The sequence below is a fragment of the Cervus canadensis genome, chromosome 8, assembly GCF_019320065.1.
Source record: "Cervus canadensis isolate Bull #8, Minnesota chromosome 8, ASM1932006v1, whole genome shotgun sequence".
Taxonomy (NCBI): Eukaryota; Metazoa; Chordata; class Mammalia; order Artiodactyla; family Cervidae; genus Cervus; species Cervus canadensis.
The window spans coordinates 7,428,310-7,444,804 of record NC_057393.1 but is presented as its reverse complement, the minus strand read 5'-3'; the positions used below and the strand labels follow the sequence as shown (position 1 = coordinate 7,444,804).

The window sequence follows — 16,495 nt, the reverse complement described above, 5'->3', positions numbered from 1 at the left end:
TTGTTCCCACACTGCTATCTGCCTTTTCATTTGGTAAAAGTGCTTTTCTCTGCGGTGTCCCTGGGCAGCTCTCCCAGGCCCAGGAAGCCGCGTCCGCTTTCTCCGGGCCTGTCTGAGATGCGGCCAGGCTGCAGTTTGATTTTGAAAACTTGGTCAAGTGCAGACATGCTCTCCCAGCACGGCGGAGAACCCAGTTTTTCTTTGGCGGCCTTGCTTTTCACGCCTAGTTTTTCATTGCAACACCACCCGATCCAGCACTCAGCCTCCATCCTGCGCCCTACCTGGCCCAAGTGGCAGTGAGCCCTTTCTCACTGGCCCGGGATCCCGAGCAGGAATGTCCTGGGATGGAGGCGATGACCAAGGAACGGTGCACCTACAGCTTGAGGGCTGAGAGCAATTTTGGGACCTGCTCGAACCACAGTGTCAGAAGCAAAGGGCAGTTACTGGAGTGGACACTGGTCCACAGGCTTCTGGCTGCCGTCGCCAAAGTGGACCTTCAGATCCAATCCATCCCCGCTCCTTCCTGATTCCTCACCTCCAAGCTCTGCCATGTGAGAGCCTGGCCTGGTTCTAGGGACCCAGTGAGGATGCAGGCATGGATGCTTTCCTCAGGGAACTCTACATGCACAGAGAATCTGAATTATAGGAGAAATAGCCTTCCTCAAGATACTTCAAAATCCAGAACAGGGGGGAATTCCCTGGCAGTCCAGTGGCTAGGACTCTGCAATTCCACTGCTGGGAGAGGACCCAGTGTTCAATCCCAGGTGGGGGAACCAAGATGCCACAAGCCATGTGGCACAGCCAAAAAATAAAATAAGAATGAAAACAAAATCAGAAACATGAAATCAGTTTCAATCTGGGCCTAGATGTGGAAGTCCAGTCGTCTAATACAGGGCAAGCAAGATCGGAACATCTTGCAATTCGATGCAGGCTGGAGCTGAATGGCCGTGTGCTCAGGGCTGAAGGAGAGGAAAGCAGACCTGGACAACAAATGCAGATACACAACCACTGCGCTCACGGCAGGCATGGCTAATCAATCCCAGCAGTCTTGGTCTCAGACTCCCTGCTGACCCCCGTGGGCCGCCCTGCAAGGCTAGCTGACATCTGCGGCCATGCCAAGTGCACCCAGGCCCCCTGTTGGATTGGGTTAGGAAAGTGAAGGTCAGTGTTCTACACGTGACACCACCACTGTGAGTGTGGAAAGAAGTAGGGAGACGTAGGGAGGCCCCAGGGGAAGGATGCAAAGGCCCCCCAGTGAGGCACAGCCCTCCACAGTCACTCTGGGACGGGCCTCTGTTCTGCTGGGGGCGGGGAGGGGCTTCTGGAGAGGAAGGGGAGAGACCTGCCCCCCAGGGTGGGGCTGGGCTCTGCTGCAGGTGCCTGGGTTTGCACCCAACTCCTTGCAGCAGGACCTCAGCTGTGCCTGGTACTGTTCCCGGTGGCCTCTGACACCCGCCCCATCCCAGGGTAACTCTGTCGCTCCCCCTCAATCCCAAGACGGGGAGTCCACATCCCCACTCCCGGGAAGTGGGTTGGCCTTGAACTTCAGTCTGAACCCCCCAGAGTGACAGAGGGGCTGCTGCACCGATTCCAAGCTGGGCCTCTGGGGTGGGCACCACGCCTTCCAAATTCACAGTGAAACAGACCAGCCATGAGCTGGGAAGCACTGGGAGGCAGGACCACATGTCCAGGGTCCAGCCATCCAGGCTGAGGAGGGGAGGGGTGCCCAGGCCATCCACCTCCGGCAGAGCCCCGCTGCCTGCAAGCCAGAAGTTCTGGGGCGATCGGCCACCCAGAGACAGCAAACCGACGTTTTCAGCAAGACAAGGCCAAGGCAGAGAGAGCCCATGTGTCCTCTGACCGGCAGGAACCCCCGGAGGCCATCCCCAGGCCAGATCAAGGCAAGAGATCTTGTGGAGGATGGACTTCCCCAGGTTAGGCGCCCCAGGCAGTATTCTTGCCTGGAAAATCTCATGGATGGAGGAGCCTGGCGGGCTACAGTCCCCGGGGTTGCAAAGAGTCGGACACGACTGAGCAACTTCACTTTCTTCTTTCTTTTCTTCGAAAACAGAGTGGGTTGCCGTTTCCTTCTCCAGGGGATCTTCCCAACACAGGGACTGAACCCCTGTGTCCTGCATTGCAGGTGGATTCTTTATCGACTAAGCCACCAGGGAACACCCTGGGAAACCAGAGAATCCGTGTAGATTGGGAGTTTGGGATGGACACGCATACACGGTAACCAACAAGGACCTACTGAAAAGCACGGGAACTCTGCTCGATATTGTGCAATAAGCTGAATGGGAAAAGAACTTGAAAAAGAATAGGTACATGGGTATGTATAACTGAACCATGGGTATGTACCCCTGAAACTAACACAACATTGTTAATCAACTGTATTCCAACATGAACTAGCTTTATTTGTGATACTTTACTGGGGTGGTCGGGCACAGAACCCAAGTCATCTCTGAAGTATCCCTGTGTGGACACCGCCCACAGGTTGCCCTGGGATGAGCAGTACCATCAGGCAGGCAGGAAGCCCAGTGGTCACTGCATACACAGCCTTTTCCTGAAAGACCATCAGCAGCCTGGATGCCACTTGGTCTTCCAAAGCCAGGTTCCTCTACGCAGCTGTGAATACACTATAGTAACCAGCGCCCTGGCTTTGGAAAAGCCACAAGCATGGGGAATCTGGCCCTCCAAGTCCTCAGGAGCGGTGCTGTTGGGGGTGAACCGCACTAAGGGGCTCCCCAGAAGGCTGAGCGTGCTCCATGATGCAGGGGGGAGCTGGTTTGCAGACACTCCTCAGTCCTGATTTTAGTGATCTCTATAAAGGCTCGGTCCAGATGGCTACAGAGTGGCCCTATAAGTAGATTAGCTTCTTAAATAAAACATGGATCTTAATGAGTCATGGCCTCTGAGGGAGACGCTCTCAGGCCATCTCGCCTTAGCTCAGGTTAACAGCTGGACAGAGAGCTGGCAAGCTGGAGGCTCACAGGCTCTCCAGGGCCTCCACCACTGCCCACACCCCGCCCAAGGCTCACTGGGCAGACAGGCGAACCCAGGGTGCACACAAGGGTAGCTTCTGGAAGCAGAGGTCTCGACTTGTGGGAAGCACACCATCTAGTTTAAAAAACAGTACAACCTGGGACTTCCCTGGGGGTGCAGTGGTTAAGAACCTACCTTGCAGGGGACATGGGTTCGATCCCTGGTCAGGGAACTAAGATCCCACATGCCACGGAGCAGCCAAGCCCGCGCGCCCTGACTACCAAAGCCCACACACTCGGGAGACCATGTGCCACAATCAAAGGTCCCACAGGACACAACGAGGTCCGGCGTGCCACGACTGAGACCCAATGCAGCCAGCTTCTGCACCTCCAGAAAGACCAGCACCGCTGGCGCTTTAAGTGACCCCTTACAGCCACCCGGGTGAACCGTCCTGGCAGCCTGAACTGTGCAGCGTCCACACCACACCGGGGAACTGTAGCTGAGAAAAAGAAGTGACAGACACTTCCGCTTTGCCCAACAGAGCTGAAGAACAAACCCGGGCCCATTTTGCACTTTCTTAGACACGCACACACGGGCCGGGCAAGCTGTCTGGCATCTAGATGCCCCAGGTCTTCAGGGTTCCCCCCAGTCCCCAGGGAGCCTCCTGTGGGCCCGGTGAACCCCACCGCCCAGAAACTGCACCTGATGCTCTGCTGGGAACCTACTGCTTTCGGTGGGGGAGGGGCAGACACCACCCACTTAGAGCACAAGAGACCCTCCCAGCTGACTGGTCCAGAGGAAACCACTCTGAGCGCCACCGAGGAGCAAACCCGCCGCCAAGAAACACGTCTGAAGCAGCCAAGGACGTGCGGCTCTGCTTCTGACTTCGGTCAAATGATCTAATGGTCTGTTTGTCCCCTGAAGGCTCAGTCTCACGTGGGTGGTCCCGCAGTGTCCGGGATGTGGCGTGGGGGCAGGGCTGCAGGCTCTGGGCTTGGGGAACAGCAGGTCTCCGGGTGCGAGGACCCACTGGCTCCCAGTCCAGGTGCCCCCAACATGGGGGAAGAGTCCCTGGAGGGGCAAGTGACCGGGTAGCTTACGCCTGGGGCGGGGATGACCTCAGTTGCCCCTTCAGGCTGGGAGCATATACACGCCACACCTCCTTTTCAATCAACGGCGTCTGTGGGAGCCTCTGGAGCCCCTGCTCTTAGTGTGGGGGATGCCACGGGTCCGAAGGCCGCCCCCCCCCACCCCCGTCCTCCTTCCTGATGGCAGCTCCTCCAAGCCTCTGTCAAGGAGATGCGCCCACAGGGGGACCTTCTCAAGGACAAAAGGGGCTCCCAGGCCACAAGTGACAGTGACCCCGGTGAACTCACGCCACGTGTCTCAGCAGCCGGGCTCACCCACCGCTCCTCGCTCAGGGCCTGGCTTCCCTTCCCCGGGACCAGGGCTCCCGCAGCAGGAGGTGGGCGCTGGCTGAGAGGTGGGCATCCAGGGGCTGCTCCCCTGCGTGGTCCAGCGGCCACTCTCTGGTCCCGGATCACAAGCTGGGGTGTTCAGGAACCCGTCGCCCACTCCTTGTCCCACCCTGCCTGGAGCCTCAACCCCGGGCGGGGGAAGCCGAATAGCCCAGGTTGGTGGTCTCCTCTTGGCTGGGGGCTGAGCCCCTGAGCCGTGGAGACTTCTAGGAAGGCTCTGCCCACGGCATGGGGCGGGGACCGCCCGTGGAAGCCACTCACTGTATATTTCACATGAGTATTTCTCAAGGTCTAAAAATGTGCCCATAGCCATGACACGAGAGAAACACAAGTGAAGTAAAGATGAGAAAAGAACCGACAGGTGCCAGGAGTCTGGCAGAGGCAAGCGCTGCGCACCCATGCCCCAGCCCGAGCGCCGCCCGCCTCTGACGGGCTCGCGCGGGGCTGCCGGGACCCCGGGGGCAGGAAGACCCTCAGAGGGGTCCCCACCAGGCCGAGGACACCCCAGTCTTCTCGATTCCGGAAGGGCCACTCCTCCCAAAGCACAGGAAACAGCAGTAGAACAAGCCGGCTCTGCGAGCCCCCCAGTCAAGGTCGGGGGTCACAGCGGACACACCACGAGGAGGGCAGGGCTGCCTAGGGGTGCTGCCCGCCCGGGTCGCTGCCCCTGTGGTTGACTCGTCCCCTCTGATCAGAAGGACTGGCTTCACCAGGGCCCCTGAGGGACAGACAACGTGCCCTTCTCCCTAAAGGTCCCTGGAAGAGCCTGGCAGACTCGGGCTTATTTTTCTAACTGCACTGCCTGAGCCGAGGGCCCATAAAAACAAAACACCGCCCTGCTTCTTAGCCGTGGCAGCCACTAAGGCCAGGAAGGAGACAGAACAGGGACAAGGCTTTCAGTTTATTGCAGTTTTTCACGGGGCTCTAAAACCCGAAAGGAAAGTGATTCTTAAGCATCCTTTCACAGGCTTGTTGTCCGGTGGGCTGGAGGCCAAGCGAGCTGCCCTCGGGCCCCAGAGCAGCCAGGAAGTTCATTTTCCCAAGTGCGACAGCTGGCTGGACGTCCCCACCCTGCTCTTTTCCGCTATAATTTTTTTCTTAAAACTTAATGATGTCTTAAGCAATCCAGGCTCAAAGCCCAGTTCACAGGAAAACACTAGAACCCATCACAAAGCCATATTTATCCCTTCAAATAAAAAGCATCTCACAGAAAGCTCTCCAGCAGGGAAGCCGGTGGGGTGAAGAGGGGAGGTTGTAAGGACTGTGGCTGGAGGGGAAGGGACAGGCCCGGGCCGGGCTGCTGACGACAACATTCACCCCACCCCAGCCCCAGGCAGAGCACCCCCTCAAACGAGCAGAACCGCCCCTTCCCCTTGGCGATGCCAACCGAGGGCTGGATGAAGGAAGCAGCGGACACCCTGGGGAGGAAGCCAGCCACCGAAGCAGCCCAGCCAGGCCCCAAACCTGCGCCTGTGAGCTCAGCATTTTCGACTGGACGAGGCCCCGGGACAGATTTTGTCTGCAGTTTTAGAGAGGCAGGAAGCAGTCACAAGGCAGGACAGCCTGTCAATGGGAGGATGCAGGCTGGGGCAGGCTGGGGAGAGGACGCCGCACAGATCGAGCCAGTGCTGACTTCTTTGGACATGTGGTGGAGGGCAGCAGAAATTCAGCCCTCGATTGCTCAGAGAAAGGTGCTTTGGAGCGATGGACTCGGTGGTCCCATCTTACGCACAACGTGAACCTTACAGCGATCTCATTTCCCTCTTTACTGTGGTGGCTAGGAAGCTCAGCATGCAATCCTTTCCTGTCCTTTGGGCACAGGACCATGGGGAGTCCTCTCTGAGTTCTGGCCTTACCCTCCAGCTTCATCTTCTCCTGCCCCTATTATTTCTCCATCTACTCAATTTTACCCTTGTGTGTGTGTGTCAGAGCCCTCTGAGAGCCAAGCTTAAATCCTCTTAGGACCATGGAACATTTGACACTCCATTTAATCACGCCGAAGAATTAATTTCGGTGACTCCCCCGGAAGGGAGCACAGTACGGAGGAGAGGGGCTTGGCTCAGCAGCAGAGATGTGCGGGTCCCAGAGCAGCTTGCGGGGCACCAGCAGGGAACAGGCAAGAGCCTGCAGGTGCCCTGGGAGCCACTCAGCACCGAGCTTCTGCTGTCCAAAGCCCGGGCCCGTCCACGTGACGGGGTCCCCAGAAGGCTGGGGAGGGGGGGCCCCAACTTGCCCTCAATGTCGCACCTGGGGAGGTGAACCTCATAGCACCTTGGGGCTCATGCTCCAGAATCACCCTCCTGACCACCTCTTGCTGGCATGGACCCTGGCTTCCAGCACTGGGTGGGAGTTCCCGTACCCCAGTTCACAGTGCTACTGAATTCCCGCGCTGTGACGGGTGCTTCCTCCTGACACAGTGACCAACCACAGGCGGAGTCAGACAGGCTGGCCCAAGGTCCTTGTCCTGCTGTGCAACCTGGGGAAGAATCAAGCCTCTCTGAGCCTCAGATTTTTCATTTTAAAAGGGGAAATTGTCGAGCGTCTTCCTGGCAATCAGATGCGATCACTGCGCTCAGATGCTGCAGGAGGGTGGCAATGATGGGCTGGGTAGGTCCGGGAGGCACTCAGAGCTGGCTTCTCTGACCCCAGTCCTGGAGAGGGCAAGAGGTCTATCAGGGGAACGTGGGACCAGGAGGGCCCCCTGAGCCCTGCAGGGGGCTATGAGTTCTGATCAAGTCAGTATTGGGATGATTCGCTCCCCACGGGCCTCGCCAGCACTTCACAGGCGTCAGACATAGAGCCCCGACTCCCCTCCTGGCCCATCCAGAGACCTCGCTCGCGAGGACAAACTCCGCACCAGGGCTTTCTCACCTAGCTCTCCCATGGTTAAACAGTTGTTCCGCTCACATCTGCAAACCCTTCCTGGGATCAATTCTCAACTGAGCTTGGGAAAACACATCCCCAGGAGTCGCCCACCCCTCGGTGGGGACAAGTGTTTACAGGTTTGATTTTATGCTCTCCTAACAATTTGGCAAAGGGAGTTTTGTTCAGACGCTGAGCACCACCGTTGGGCTAAATTTAACTGCCTGTTAAATTGTCCCTGTTAAAGCTGTCCCTTCCTGTTCCTTGAGCAAGAGGGAGCAAGGAGAAGTCAACAGTCTTGTTTTTTCCCCCTTTACATGAAAAACAACTAAAAACGTCCTTTGTGTATAAGCCAGCTTCAGAGGAGGGTGAAACACACCTAAAAGCAGTACATTAAGTACATGTAGGTTCTATGTTGCTAATGTGGGCTATGTTATGGGTGAAAGCATTATTTCCCTTTCATAAACTTAAAAAAAAATAACCCCATGTACCAGCAAAGAACCTATGAAATGGCTTTAGAATTCTTGCCTTGTATAATGGTGGGGACAAAAAAAATAGGTTCCAAACACCTGAAAATCTTCCATGTTAAGGTATGTTGATTTTTCTCGTTTAAAAAATGGTGCTTGGGGCTTCCCTGGTAGCACGATGGTAAAGGCTCCACCTGCCAATGCAGGAGACGTGGGTTCGATTCCTGATCCAGGAAGATCCCACACGCCATGGAGCAACTAAGCCTGTGTGTCACAGCTACTGAGCCAAGGAGCCACAACGCCCGAGGCCCACGCGCCACAGCAAGAGAAGCCAGCGTGATGAGAAGCTCGCACACCACCACGAGAGAGCAGCCCCCATCCCCGCACCAGGGAAAAGCCCGCAGACAGCGACGAAGACCCAGCACGGCCAAAAGTAAACAATAGGATAAATAAAGTAGAAATGGTGCTTGGACAACCGGGTATGCACCAGCAAAATAACGCAGAGGAACCCCCACCTCCCTCTATATTCAAGTCAACTCAGCATGCTTCAAGGACTTAAATGGAAGAGCTAACACTCCAGACTTTTTAGGAAGAAAACACAGGCACAAAGCTTCATGACCTTGGATGTTGACACCAAACCCACAAGCAACCAGAGGGGAAAGAAATAAACTGGACTTTATCAAAATGAAGCCTTCTGTGCTTCAAGGTATCAAGAGAGTGAGTGGCAAGGCAACTGCACGATGGGAGAAAATGTTTGCCGATCAGGTGTCTGGTACCAAAAGCCAGTGAGGATTCTGGGTTTTGCTTCCTGGCCTACCCAGGTCCACCCAGAAGAACGTGAACTGGAGAAGCCCTGTGTGGACACTGGACACTCAAGGGCAAAGGTCACGTGAGGAAGTAACGTGGTGAGGGGGTGTGCTGGCTTTCTCTTCTCGGGCAGATAAACTCACCACGGCTCGCCCCGTCTTGGGGCTCATGTCCCTGGCAAAGTCTAACTGCTGCTCTGGACGAGACTCCCACTTCTCCAAGTTGCAGAGAGGAGTTGGGGGTTGGAAAGAGATGCTAACACACAAAACTGTTATCTGCAGACCAGAGCCACATGCGACAGGCTGCTTCCTGAAGGCAGTGGTTCTGGTGCACGGGCCCTACTCTTTTTACTCAGACCTCCTTTCCAGAACTGGAAGAGAAAATGCCTGAGACGAGGAGGCTCGGCCACCCTGTGCGGGGCAGCCTAGGCCACAAAAGAGGGCCTGGTGACGGGAACGCGGGCAGAGCTGGCTGGTGTCCAGCCATAGATCTGGCCCCACCTTCCCCTGTGAGAACACGGATCGATCCCTTTAAACTGAATGGCAGGAAAGCGCAGCAAGAATAACTTCATTAATCACGTTCTCTGTGTCCCCAAGCATGCCAGGTTAAAAAGCTATTAAACAAGGACCTCAGAGCCCTCCAAGCAGCCAGGGGCCCGCTCCCCCCACCCCTTATTGGATGGAGCATATTAGACAGTCCACTCCCACGTCCCCACATGGGATCTCCCTGGTGGCCCAGTGCTCCCAATGCAGGGGGCATGGGTTTGATCCCTGGTCAGGGAACTAAGATCCCACATGCTGCAGCCAAATAAAATAAATGTTTAAAAAAAACCACAAAAAACCCAAAGCCCAAGTCCCCACAGACACCACACTTCATACTATCACGGATATACACCCCTGGTGGGGCGTGGGGTGGGTCAGGGCTGACAGAGCTGGGAGTGGAACGCCGCAGAAGAGATGAATTGACAGAAGTGTCCAGAGACTTGGTTCTCTGAAAGGCCCGTTCGGCTCATCCTCACCCAGGCCTGGCAGCATCGCCCTCTGCCCCCTGCGTGGACAGCAACTGGAACACTGCCAGGCCATAGCTCACCTAGATGCCGTCCTCCATGGACAGAAGGACTCAGTCCACACCCGAGAAGTCAGAGTGGGCCATTCTGAAGGACAGAGAGCTCGGGATAAGGCCAGTCTCTGAGCCGAATGCCCCATGGCCAGACTCCCACCTCCGGCCTGGGAAGTGGCCCAGGACAATGACAATGACCAGAGCAGGCCTGGCTGATGGGGCACCCTGCGGGAGGAAGAAGAGTGAACCAAAGGGGGAGCTGGGACTCTCAACCCAGGTGCAAGTGGCCAGCCCCCCCAAAAGTCTCAAAGCGAAGTCACTCAGTCGTGTCCGACTCTTTGCGACCCCACAGACTGCAGCCCACCAGGCTCCTCCGTCCATGGGCTTCTCCAGGCACGAGGACTGGAGTGGCTGCCATTGCCTTCTCCATCTTTCCTTCTGCCAGCCCCAAACACCTACCAAATACAAAAGCAAAACAAAGCCTGTTGATTTCACTGACCTGGGACTTGTGTCAGTGTTCTCCTTGGAATGGCCTGCCAGCACCTTCAAAGCACACAGCTCCTTCCCGAGAGATCGATTCGGAAGTGACTGCTGGGGAAAAGAAGGGCTTTGGACGAACCCCCTTCCAGCTGAACTGAGGCTAGGATTTCCTGATCATGGAAGCTGATCAGCAGCTTCCACCTCCAAGGAAAGCCTGGCGATGCCCCAGGGAGCCCCAGGCAGCAGCCAGGACCTTAACAGCCTTCAAGGGGCTGCAAATACTGACACACACACAACCGCCCTCACGCTGGTCTGCACAGTGACCTCTCCCTCGGCCTGACCACCACGGCTGCAGTCTGACGGTCATCCTGGAGTCAGAGCCCTGAGCTCAGCGCCCCCTGCTAGCGCACAGGCTCTTCAGCGATGCATTCCAAGTGCTGCAGGCTCCCCACGTGCGTCCTGATCGCATTATGGTGACTGTCTTTTATTTACTAACTGGGTGGGTGGTGGTGGGAATGCCCCAGAAGCCCAGGCTGGGGTGCACCCTTGTCTCAGTGCCCAACACCTGACCCCAGGTCTGGAACACAGAGCGGGCTGGGGCAGTGCTGAGGGATCCAGCCCCGAGCTCTGGCCCTGCCCTGCTCAGCCAGGGCTCTGGGCTCAGGAACCCTCCCTGGCCCACAGCCCAGAGAGGCCTGCTCCCTTCACACATCTCCTGGGGTTAGGATGTAGGGTCTTAACAATCGAAGAGCCGGGGTCAGCATCCCACTGCTCTCTGCAGGGCCAGCTAGCTCCCAGGCTTGGTCCCCACACCCAGTCCCCAAGTATGGACATAAGGGGGGCTGGCTGAGCCCACCCTTCCTGGTCCAGCTCTGCTTTGAGGTTGGGGAGTGGGTGTGATCAGCTGGCTTGGTGGGGGATGTCTTTGGGGGTCTCATGGCACCCCTCTCCAGGCTGATGGTTTCCGGATCATCACTCTCAGAACCAGTGTATCATTTGGACCCCACTCTCCAGCACAGATCTTCCTGTGCAGAGGGAGCTTCAAACAAAGGCAGGGGCATGGGAGGAGTCACCAGGTGTGCGAGGGCTGGACAAGAACAAACCTCTACTCAGATCCAGTGGGACTTCCCACCCAGGGGACCCGGCATGCAAGCCTACGGTGCTAGAGACCACTGCTACGACGTGAGCAGTGAAGCAAGAGTAACCAGTTCCTGTTGACCTAACACTGCGACACCACCAGCCTCCCCCATGGCCCCCGTGTAAACGGGCTGCAGACACCCCTGTCCTGTCCTGAAGGGTCTCTGGGCAGTGTCCCCAGGAACTAGATGGGGATTACAGATGCACTTCATCAATTGAGTTCTATCTAGAAAAATGCCTGGACGAAAACCAAAAGGGGCCAGAAAAAGGTCGGGCTGGGGCTGTGCTTCTCACACTGGAGGCTCTGTGGCCCCTGCAGCCCACATGCGTGGCTGTGTTCAGGGGGACAAACCCGTGAAGATGGCTGCGGAGCTGCTGTTTACGCGATGCGTCCGGCTGCACCAGCTCAGGGAGGGCTCGGGCGACAGCAAATCCTTGGCTGCAGTCAATGCCACGTGAGACGGGGGAGGGGGCAGCGCTGGGTGACGGCCACTGCCAGAAGGTTCCCGGCCTGTGCCCCAGTCGAGCAGGTCAGCGTGTAAACAGCAGCAGAAGCAGGTACCGCCACTCACGTGGGTCTGACACGTAGCCCCAGTAATCCCGCATCACAGGAGCTGGGGGCTGCTCTGGGGGCCTGTCCTCACCTGGCCACCCTCCACTGCCCAATCCACAGGAGCCAGTTATTTATACCAACAAAGCCAACCAAGATGGAGCAGGTAGTACACGGACAGAGAAAAGCAAATACCAATTAAAATATGTACTCAGGGATGTGCCGTACAACACGGGGAATATAGCCAATACTTTGTAATAACTGCAAAGGGAAAGTCACTTGGAAAAACATACAAAAGATGAAAAAGATGAAAATACCCAAAGCACATAAAACAAAACCAAGTGCTCAGAAACAAGCCACCCACTGCAAGCATTCGGATCACCACCCCGGAGGGAGAGAGGAGAGAGGCCTCCTCCCGGCACCCCTGCCCCGCCAGATCAGAAGCAAATGTGTGAATTAGACGAAAACCAGAATGAAGATTTATTCATGCTGGTTGTGCCGCAAAGGACTGAGGCGGCGGGATCTGGATTGAAAGATCGCCGGCTTCCGTTTCAGCTCAGGGCGGTGGGGCTGCCCCCGTGAGCATCAGGTTTCCAGACCTGAGGTCTGCGGTGCATCCCTGAAACGTCAGTGTTATCCTCCCCCGGGGGGCAGAGTGACCACCTGGCGTAGCACTGCAGGCTCCAACAGATCTGCTATTGCCTTTAGGAAACCTGCCTCACAAAATGTCTCGTATCCAGGCTCAACGCTCCCGGGGCCAGCCAAGCGCCTACCCCCACCCCACTCCCCGTCCTTGACACACCGCTTTTGGGGGAGGGCCATGATGACACAGTCAACATTCGAGAAGGAATGAGAGGAAACACTGCTACGGGACAGATCATCTGACAGAGAAATTTATTTCCTGGCAGACTTCCGACTGCAGGCTTCTTGGCACAGGCTTGCTGCCATGCAAATGAAACAAAAATCAGTATCCCCAGGTCTGCAAAACCGCGTGTTAACAATCGCACTCCAAACAACTTAAATAAGATCCCTCGCCCCGTCCCCAAATAACAGCGACTGTTTTTGTTAGAAGGCAGTGCAAAATAAACAGAAATGAAAAGAAGAAAAGAAGGCAATTTAACAGGTCCTCCTTCAGCAAAACCTTTCCAGGACTTCAGCATGCAGATAATCTTTCTGTGATTATGACCAAACCCTCCCGTTGCTTAGCAACACATAATTAAGGAATATGTTTTCAGATCCGCTTTGCAAGCCCAGCCATTATCAGATGAAATTACTGAAGCAACAAATGTCATCGCCATGCAAATTAGTTGGTTGCAAAGAAAGAATGTTTGACAGTGAGGGGGAAGACGCAGGCCCTGGGAAACATTATCTGACTTTTCTCCTGCCACACACCGATTTTAAAAAGTCAAATAAATTTTATGATAGGACTGAAAAAGAAAATCTATACACGAGGCAAAACTAGAATGTATAGAGGGAGACAACAGAGAAATTCAACCAGTGCTTGTCTGGAAATAAGAAAGAAACAAGTGTGAAGGTCAACTTGTAAAGCAACAGTCCCACTTCAGTCTCCGAGTAGCCTAACCATCACCAGCTTCACCAACACAGCAGATAAACCTAATGCTTATCTCAGGGCTATCACATTAGGCTCCCAGGCCCCATCCACAGCTATTTAAGAGGTATTTTCAAAAAGGTCTCTCACTTTTACCACAATTCTCATCCCACTATATCCACCCTATAATGCTAGTAATTCATTAAAATAAAAAAAGTCATTGAAAAAAGATGCAGTTTCCTAAACTATGTTGAGGGGAACAGGGAAAGAAAAGAAGAAAGTTGATTTACAGCTTAAATGGTCAGTAAGGATTCTAGGGTCGAAATGACAATTCTGAAGTGTGGCTCTCAGGGTGTCCACCTGGAACTCTATCCAGGTGCCCAGGGACACACACACACACTCAATTCCACTTGGCTTGTGATGAAAACGAGCTAGGATCATTCTCTCTTTCCTCCACATGGAAATACATTCTTCCCTACAAGCAAGCAGAATCCCCAACTGTGTTTTCCAACATGCGAGACTGAGTCTGTTTTTGAAACAGGGAGTTCTAACGGATTTCAACATCTTTGTTTAACACACAAGTCTGGAAGCACACCCGTTTTTAGCTCACCAGTGATTAACCCTACCTCTGATACTGTGTAGACCCTTCAGAGGGGCGTTTCCACACGGGAAAGCACTTCTGATGGCAAGTGAACGCTGCCCACTGTACGGGGAGACGCTGGACAAACACCCAGCCTTTTCCAAAGCCACTGAACGTGAGCTGGAGAAAATGCCACTGCCCGTGAGCTGAGGGCTGCATCCAGTTCTGAATGATTTCTGTTTTTTTTTCCCCCCTCATAAACAGTTGTGCTTCCTCCCCATAAAGGGAAACCCACAAATCAGCTTGAGCTCAACCGGAGAAAAATGAAGGTAATGCCATTCTCAGGGGGTCAGCCCAAACCACACACACCAGTTTCACCCAGGAGAACCCTCCTGTGTGTTGGCCAGCTGGCTGGGGTGCCCTGTTTGGATGAGGGGGTGTATACGTGGGTCTGAGTTGGGGGTGGGTTGGTCTCTCCAGGTCTGGCCGGAGAGCAACAGGAACCCGAGGGGCCCGCTGTCCCGAGTTCAGACCTCGGGCCCCACCGTCCGTCCCCTCAATGTCCCCCGCGAGGAAAAGGCAAGGAGGGGTGAATTACTTGGTTCCGGGGCCAGCATGGTGGACACGATGATGGGGGCCCCTGTCCGCCGGGCCACCTTCTGGTAGGGCGAGTGAGGCGTGTGGAGGCTCTGGCTGGCTGGCGGCAGGGCAGGGGGCTCCAGGGGTGCGCCAGGCTTCCGCAGGAGCTGGGGGCTGCCGTGGGGGCTGGGCACGGGGGAGGCCGCCGCGCCCCGCTCCCGTTTCAGCAGTTCCATTGGTACCGTGTACGCCGTCGAGTAGGCAGTCCTGGGGCCCGGGTGAGTCAAGGGCACGCCAGCCTGCAGCGGGTATGCGGGGCCCAGGCGCGCGGTCAGGGCGCAAGGGGTCGGGGAGCTGTACCCCGAGTTGGACGGGAAGTGGGCGGCTTGGGCGCCTACCCCGGGGGCAGAGTAGGTAGCGGCGGTCTCCAGGAGGTGCTGGGAAGGTGCGCTGGAGGGGCGGCGGTGAGCAGGGTCTGCAGCCCGAGGGGACGCCGTCTGCAGGGGCCCCGCCTGGGGCTGGGGCTGCAGGATTGCGGCGCCCAGGCTGGCCGGGTCGCCCTGGAGCTCGCTGCGGTGGCTGAAGCTGCTGGAGCGCGTGCGGGGCAGGGACGCCCCCCGGCCCTGCCTGCGCAGCTGCATCTCCGTCCGGCAGCCGCTGGCCAGGCGGCTCAGCACGCGGGCCTGGCCCAGGTTGGGCGCCACGCACTTGATGTCCGCGTCCTCCATGGTGGCCAGGACCGCCGGGGAGTCGAAGCCTTGTTGTAACAGGGCCACCAGCGTGGCCTCCGCCACGCCTTCCGCCCGCAGGAGGGCCAGGAACTCCGGCATCACGCTCCTCTTGCTGCCCCCAGGCCCCTGGAAGGCGGGCGGGTCGGCTTCACACCTCTCGTAAGCCATCCTGGGGTGAACGCCTTCGCGGGCCGGCCCGTAGCCTCGGGGTGGGGCGCCAGGGGCAGTCCCCATGCCGATCCCAGAGGCAGCTGCCGCTCCCGGTTCCACAACCAGGCACGTGGGTGCCGCCTGCCTGGAGGTGGCGGAATCCACCGGCCTCTCGCTCGCATCGTTGTAGACCTGACTGGTGGGGTAAGCGGGCGCCTCTGCCCCGTACCTGCTGTCGGCCGGCTCCCCGACGTACCGCACGGGCGAAGCGGCCCGGCTGTGTGATCGCTGCCCCTGGGGGATCATTTTACCTCCAGGGTCCCGGTACAGGTGACCGGTGTCCTGCAGGACAGGGCCCCGGCCTGCCACTGGCTCCCACGTCATCCTGCTGCCCGGCGCTCCGTAACCGGGCAGCGGCTGGCCAGCTCCCGGGTGGCGATGGTGTGGAGGCTCACCGGGCGCCCGGGCGGCTCCAGCCGGGTCACTGTAGTAATCTCCCGGCAGCAGGGCCCCGCGGGCCGACATCACCGCCTGTCTGCTGTCGTAAAAGGCGAAGTCGGGGACGGAGCTCTTCCTTCCGGCCGCCGTGCTGTAGAAGGCCTCCCGGTAGAGGCAGGGCTCAGCTGCCCCGGGCATAGCGACATCCCGCAGCCCAGGGTACCAAGGGCCCTCTCCGCCTCCGTCCGTCAGAGAGCTTCTCCTCCCAGGAGCCTCAGCGACCTCCCAGGGGCCCTCGTACCACCCGGCTGCATCCCAGCTCTGAGATCGACCAATATTTATATGCCTGCTGGGAACCGGCATTGGAAAAGGAAAAAAAAAAAAAAAGACTGCGGCCAGAGGCAGAGGAGGAAGGCTTTCTTTATAAATCTTCAATTACATGCATCCAAACCAGACCTGGCTGTATTCTAACCCTTCCGAGATGGCAAGAAGGACCAACTGGGGGTTTTCGATTTCAAAGTACGGACTGAATTATTAATTCTCCGAAACCTTAGTAGACAAAACACTCACGGTAACTTTGCCTCACTCTCCAACGGTAGCACCAGAGGTCTTTTCTTTACCGCTCAGTCCCAGAAAGGAGGCT

The 16,495-nt window shown here is 56.7% G+C and overlaps 1 protein-coding gene across 5 annotated transcripts in view; it reads right to left on the bottom strand.

The window, feature by feature from the left end:
- CTBP2 (C-terminal binding protein 2) overlaps positions 1–16,495 on the bottom strand; it is a 169,737-nt gene that overhangs the window by 19,351 nt on the left and 133,891 nt on the right. The window contains exon 1 of one of the 5 annotated variants that reach the window (XM_043475159.1): positions 14,553–16,230. The exons of the other annotated variants lie outside the window; for them this stretch is intronic. Coding sequence (XP_043331094.1) covers positions 14,553–16,215 — 1,663 coding nt within the window. The 5' untranslated portion in view covers positions 16,216–16,230. Of the gene's footprint in view, positions 1–14,552; positions 16,231–16,495 lie in introns of those variants that run through there. 5 annotated transcript variants of the gene reach the window in all.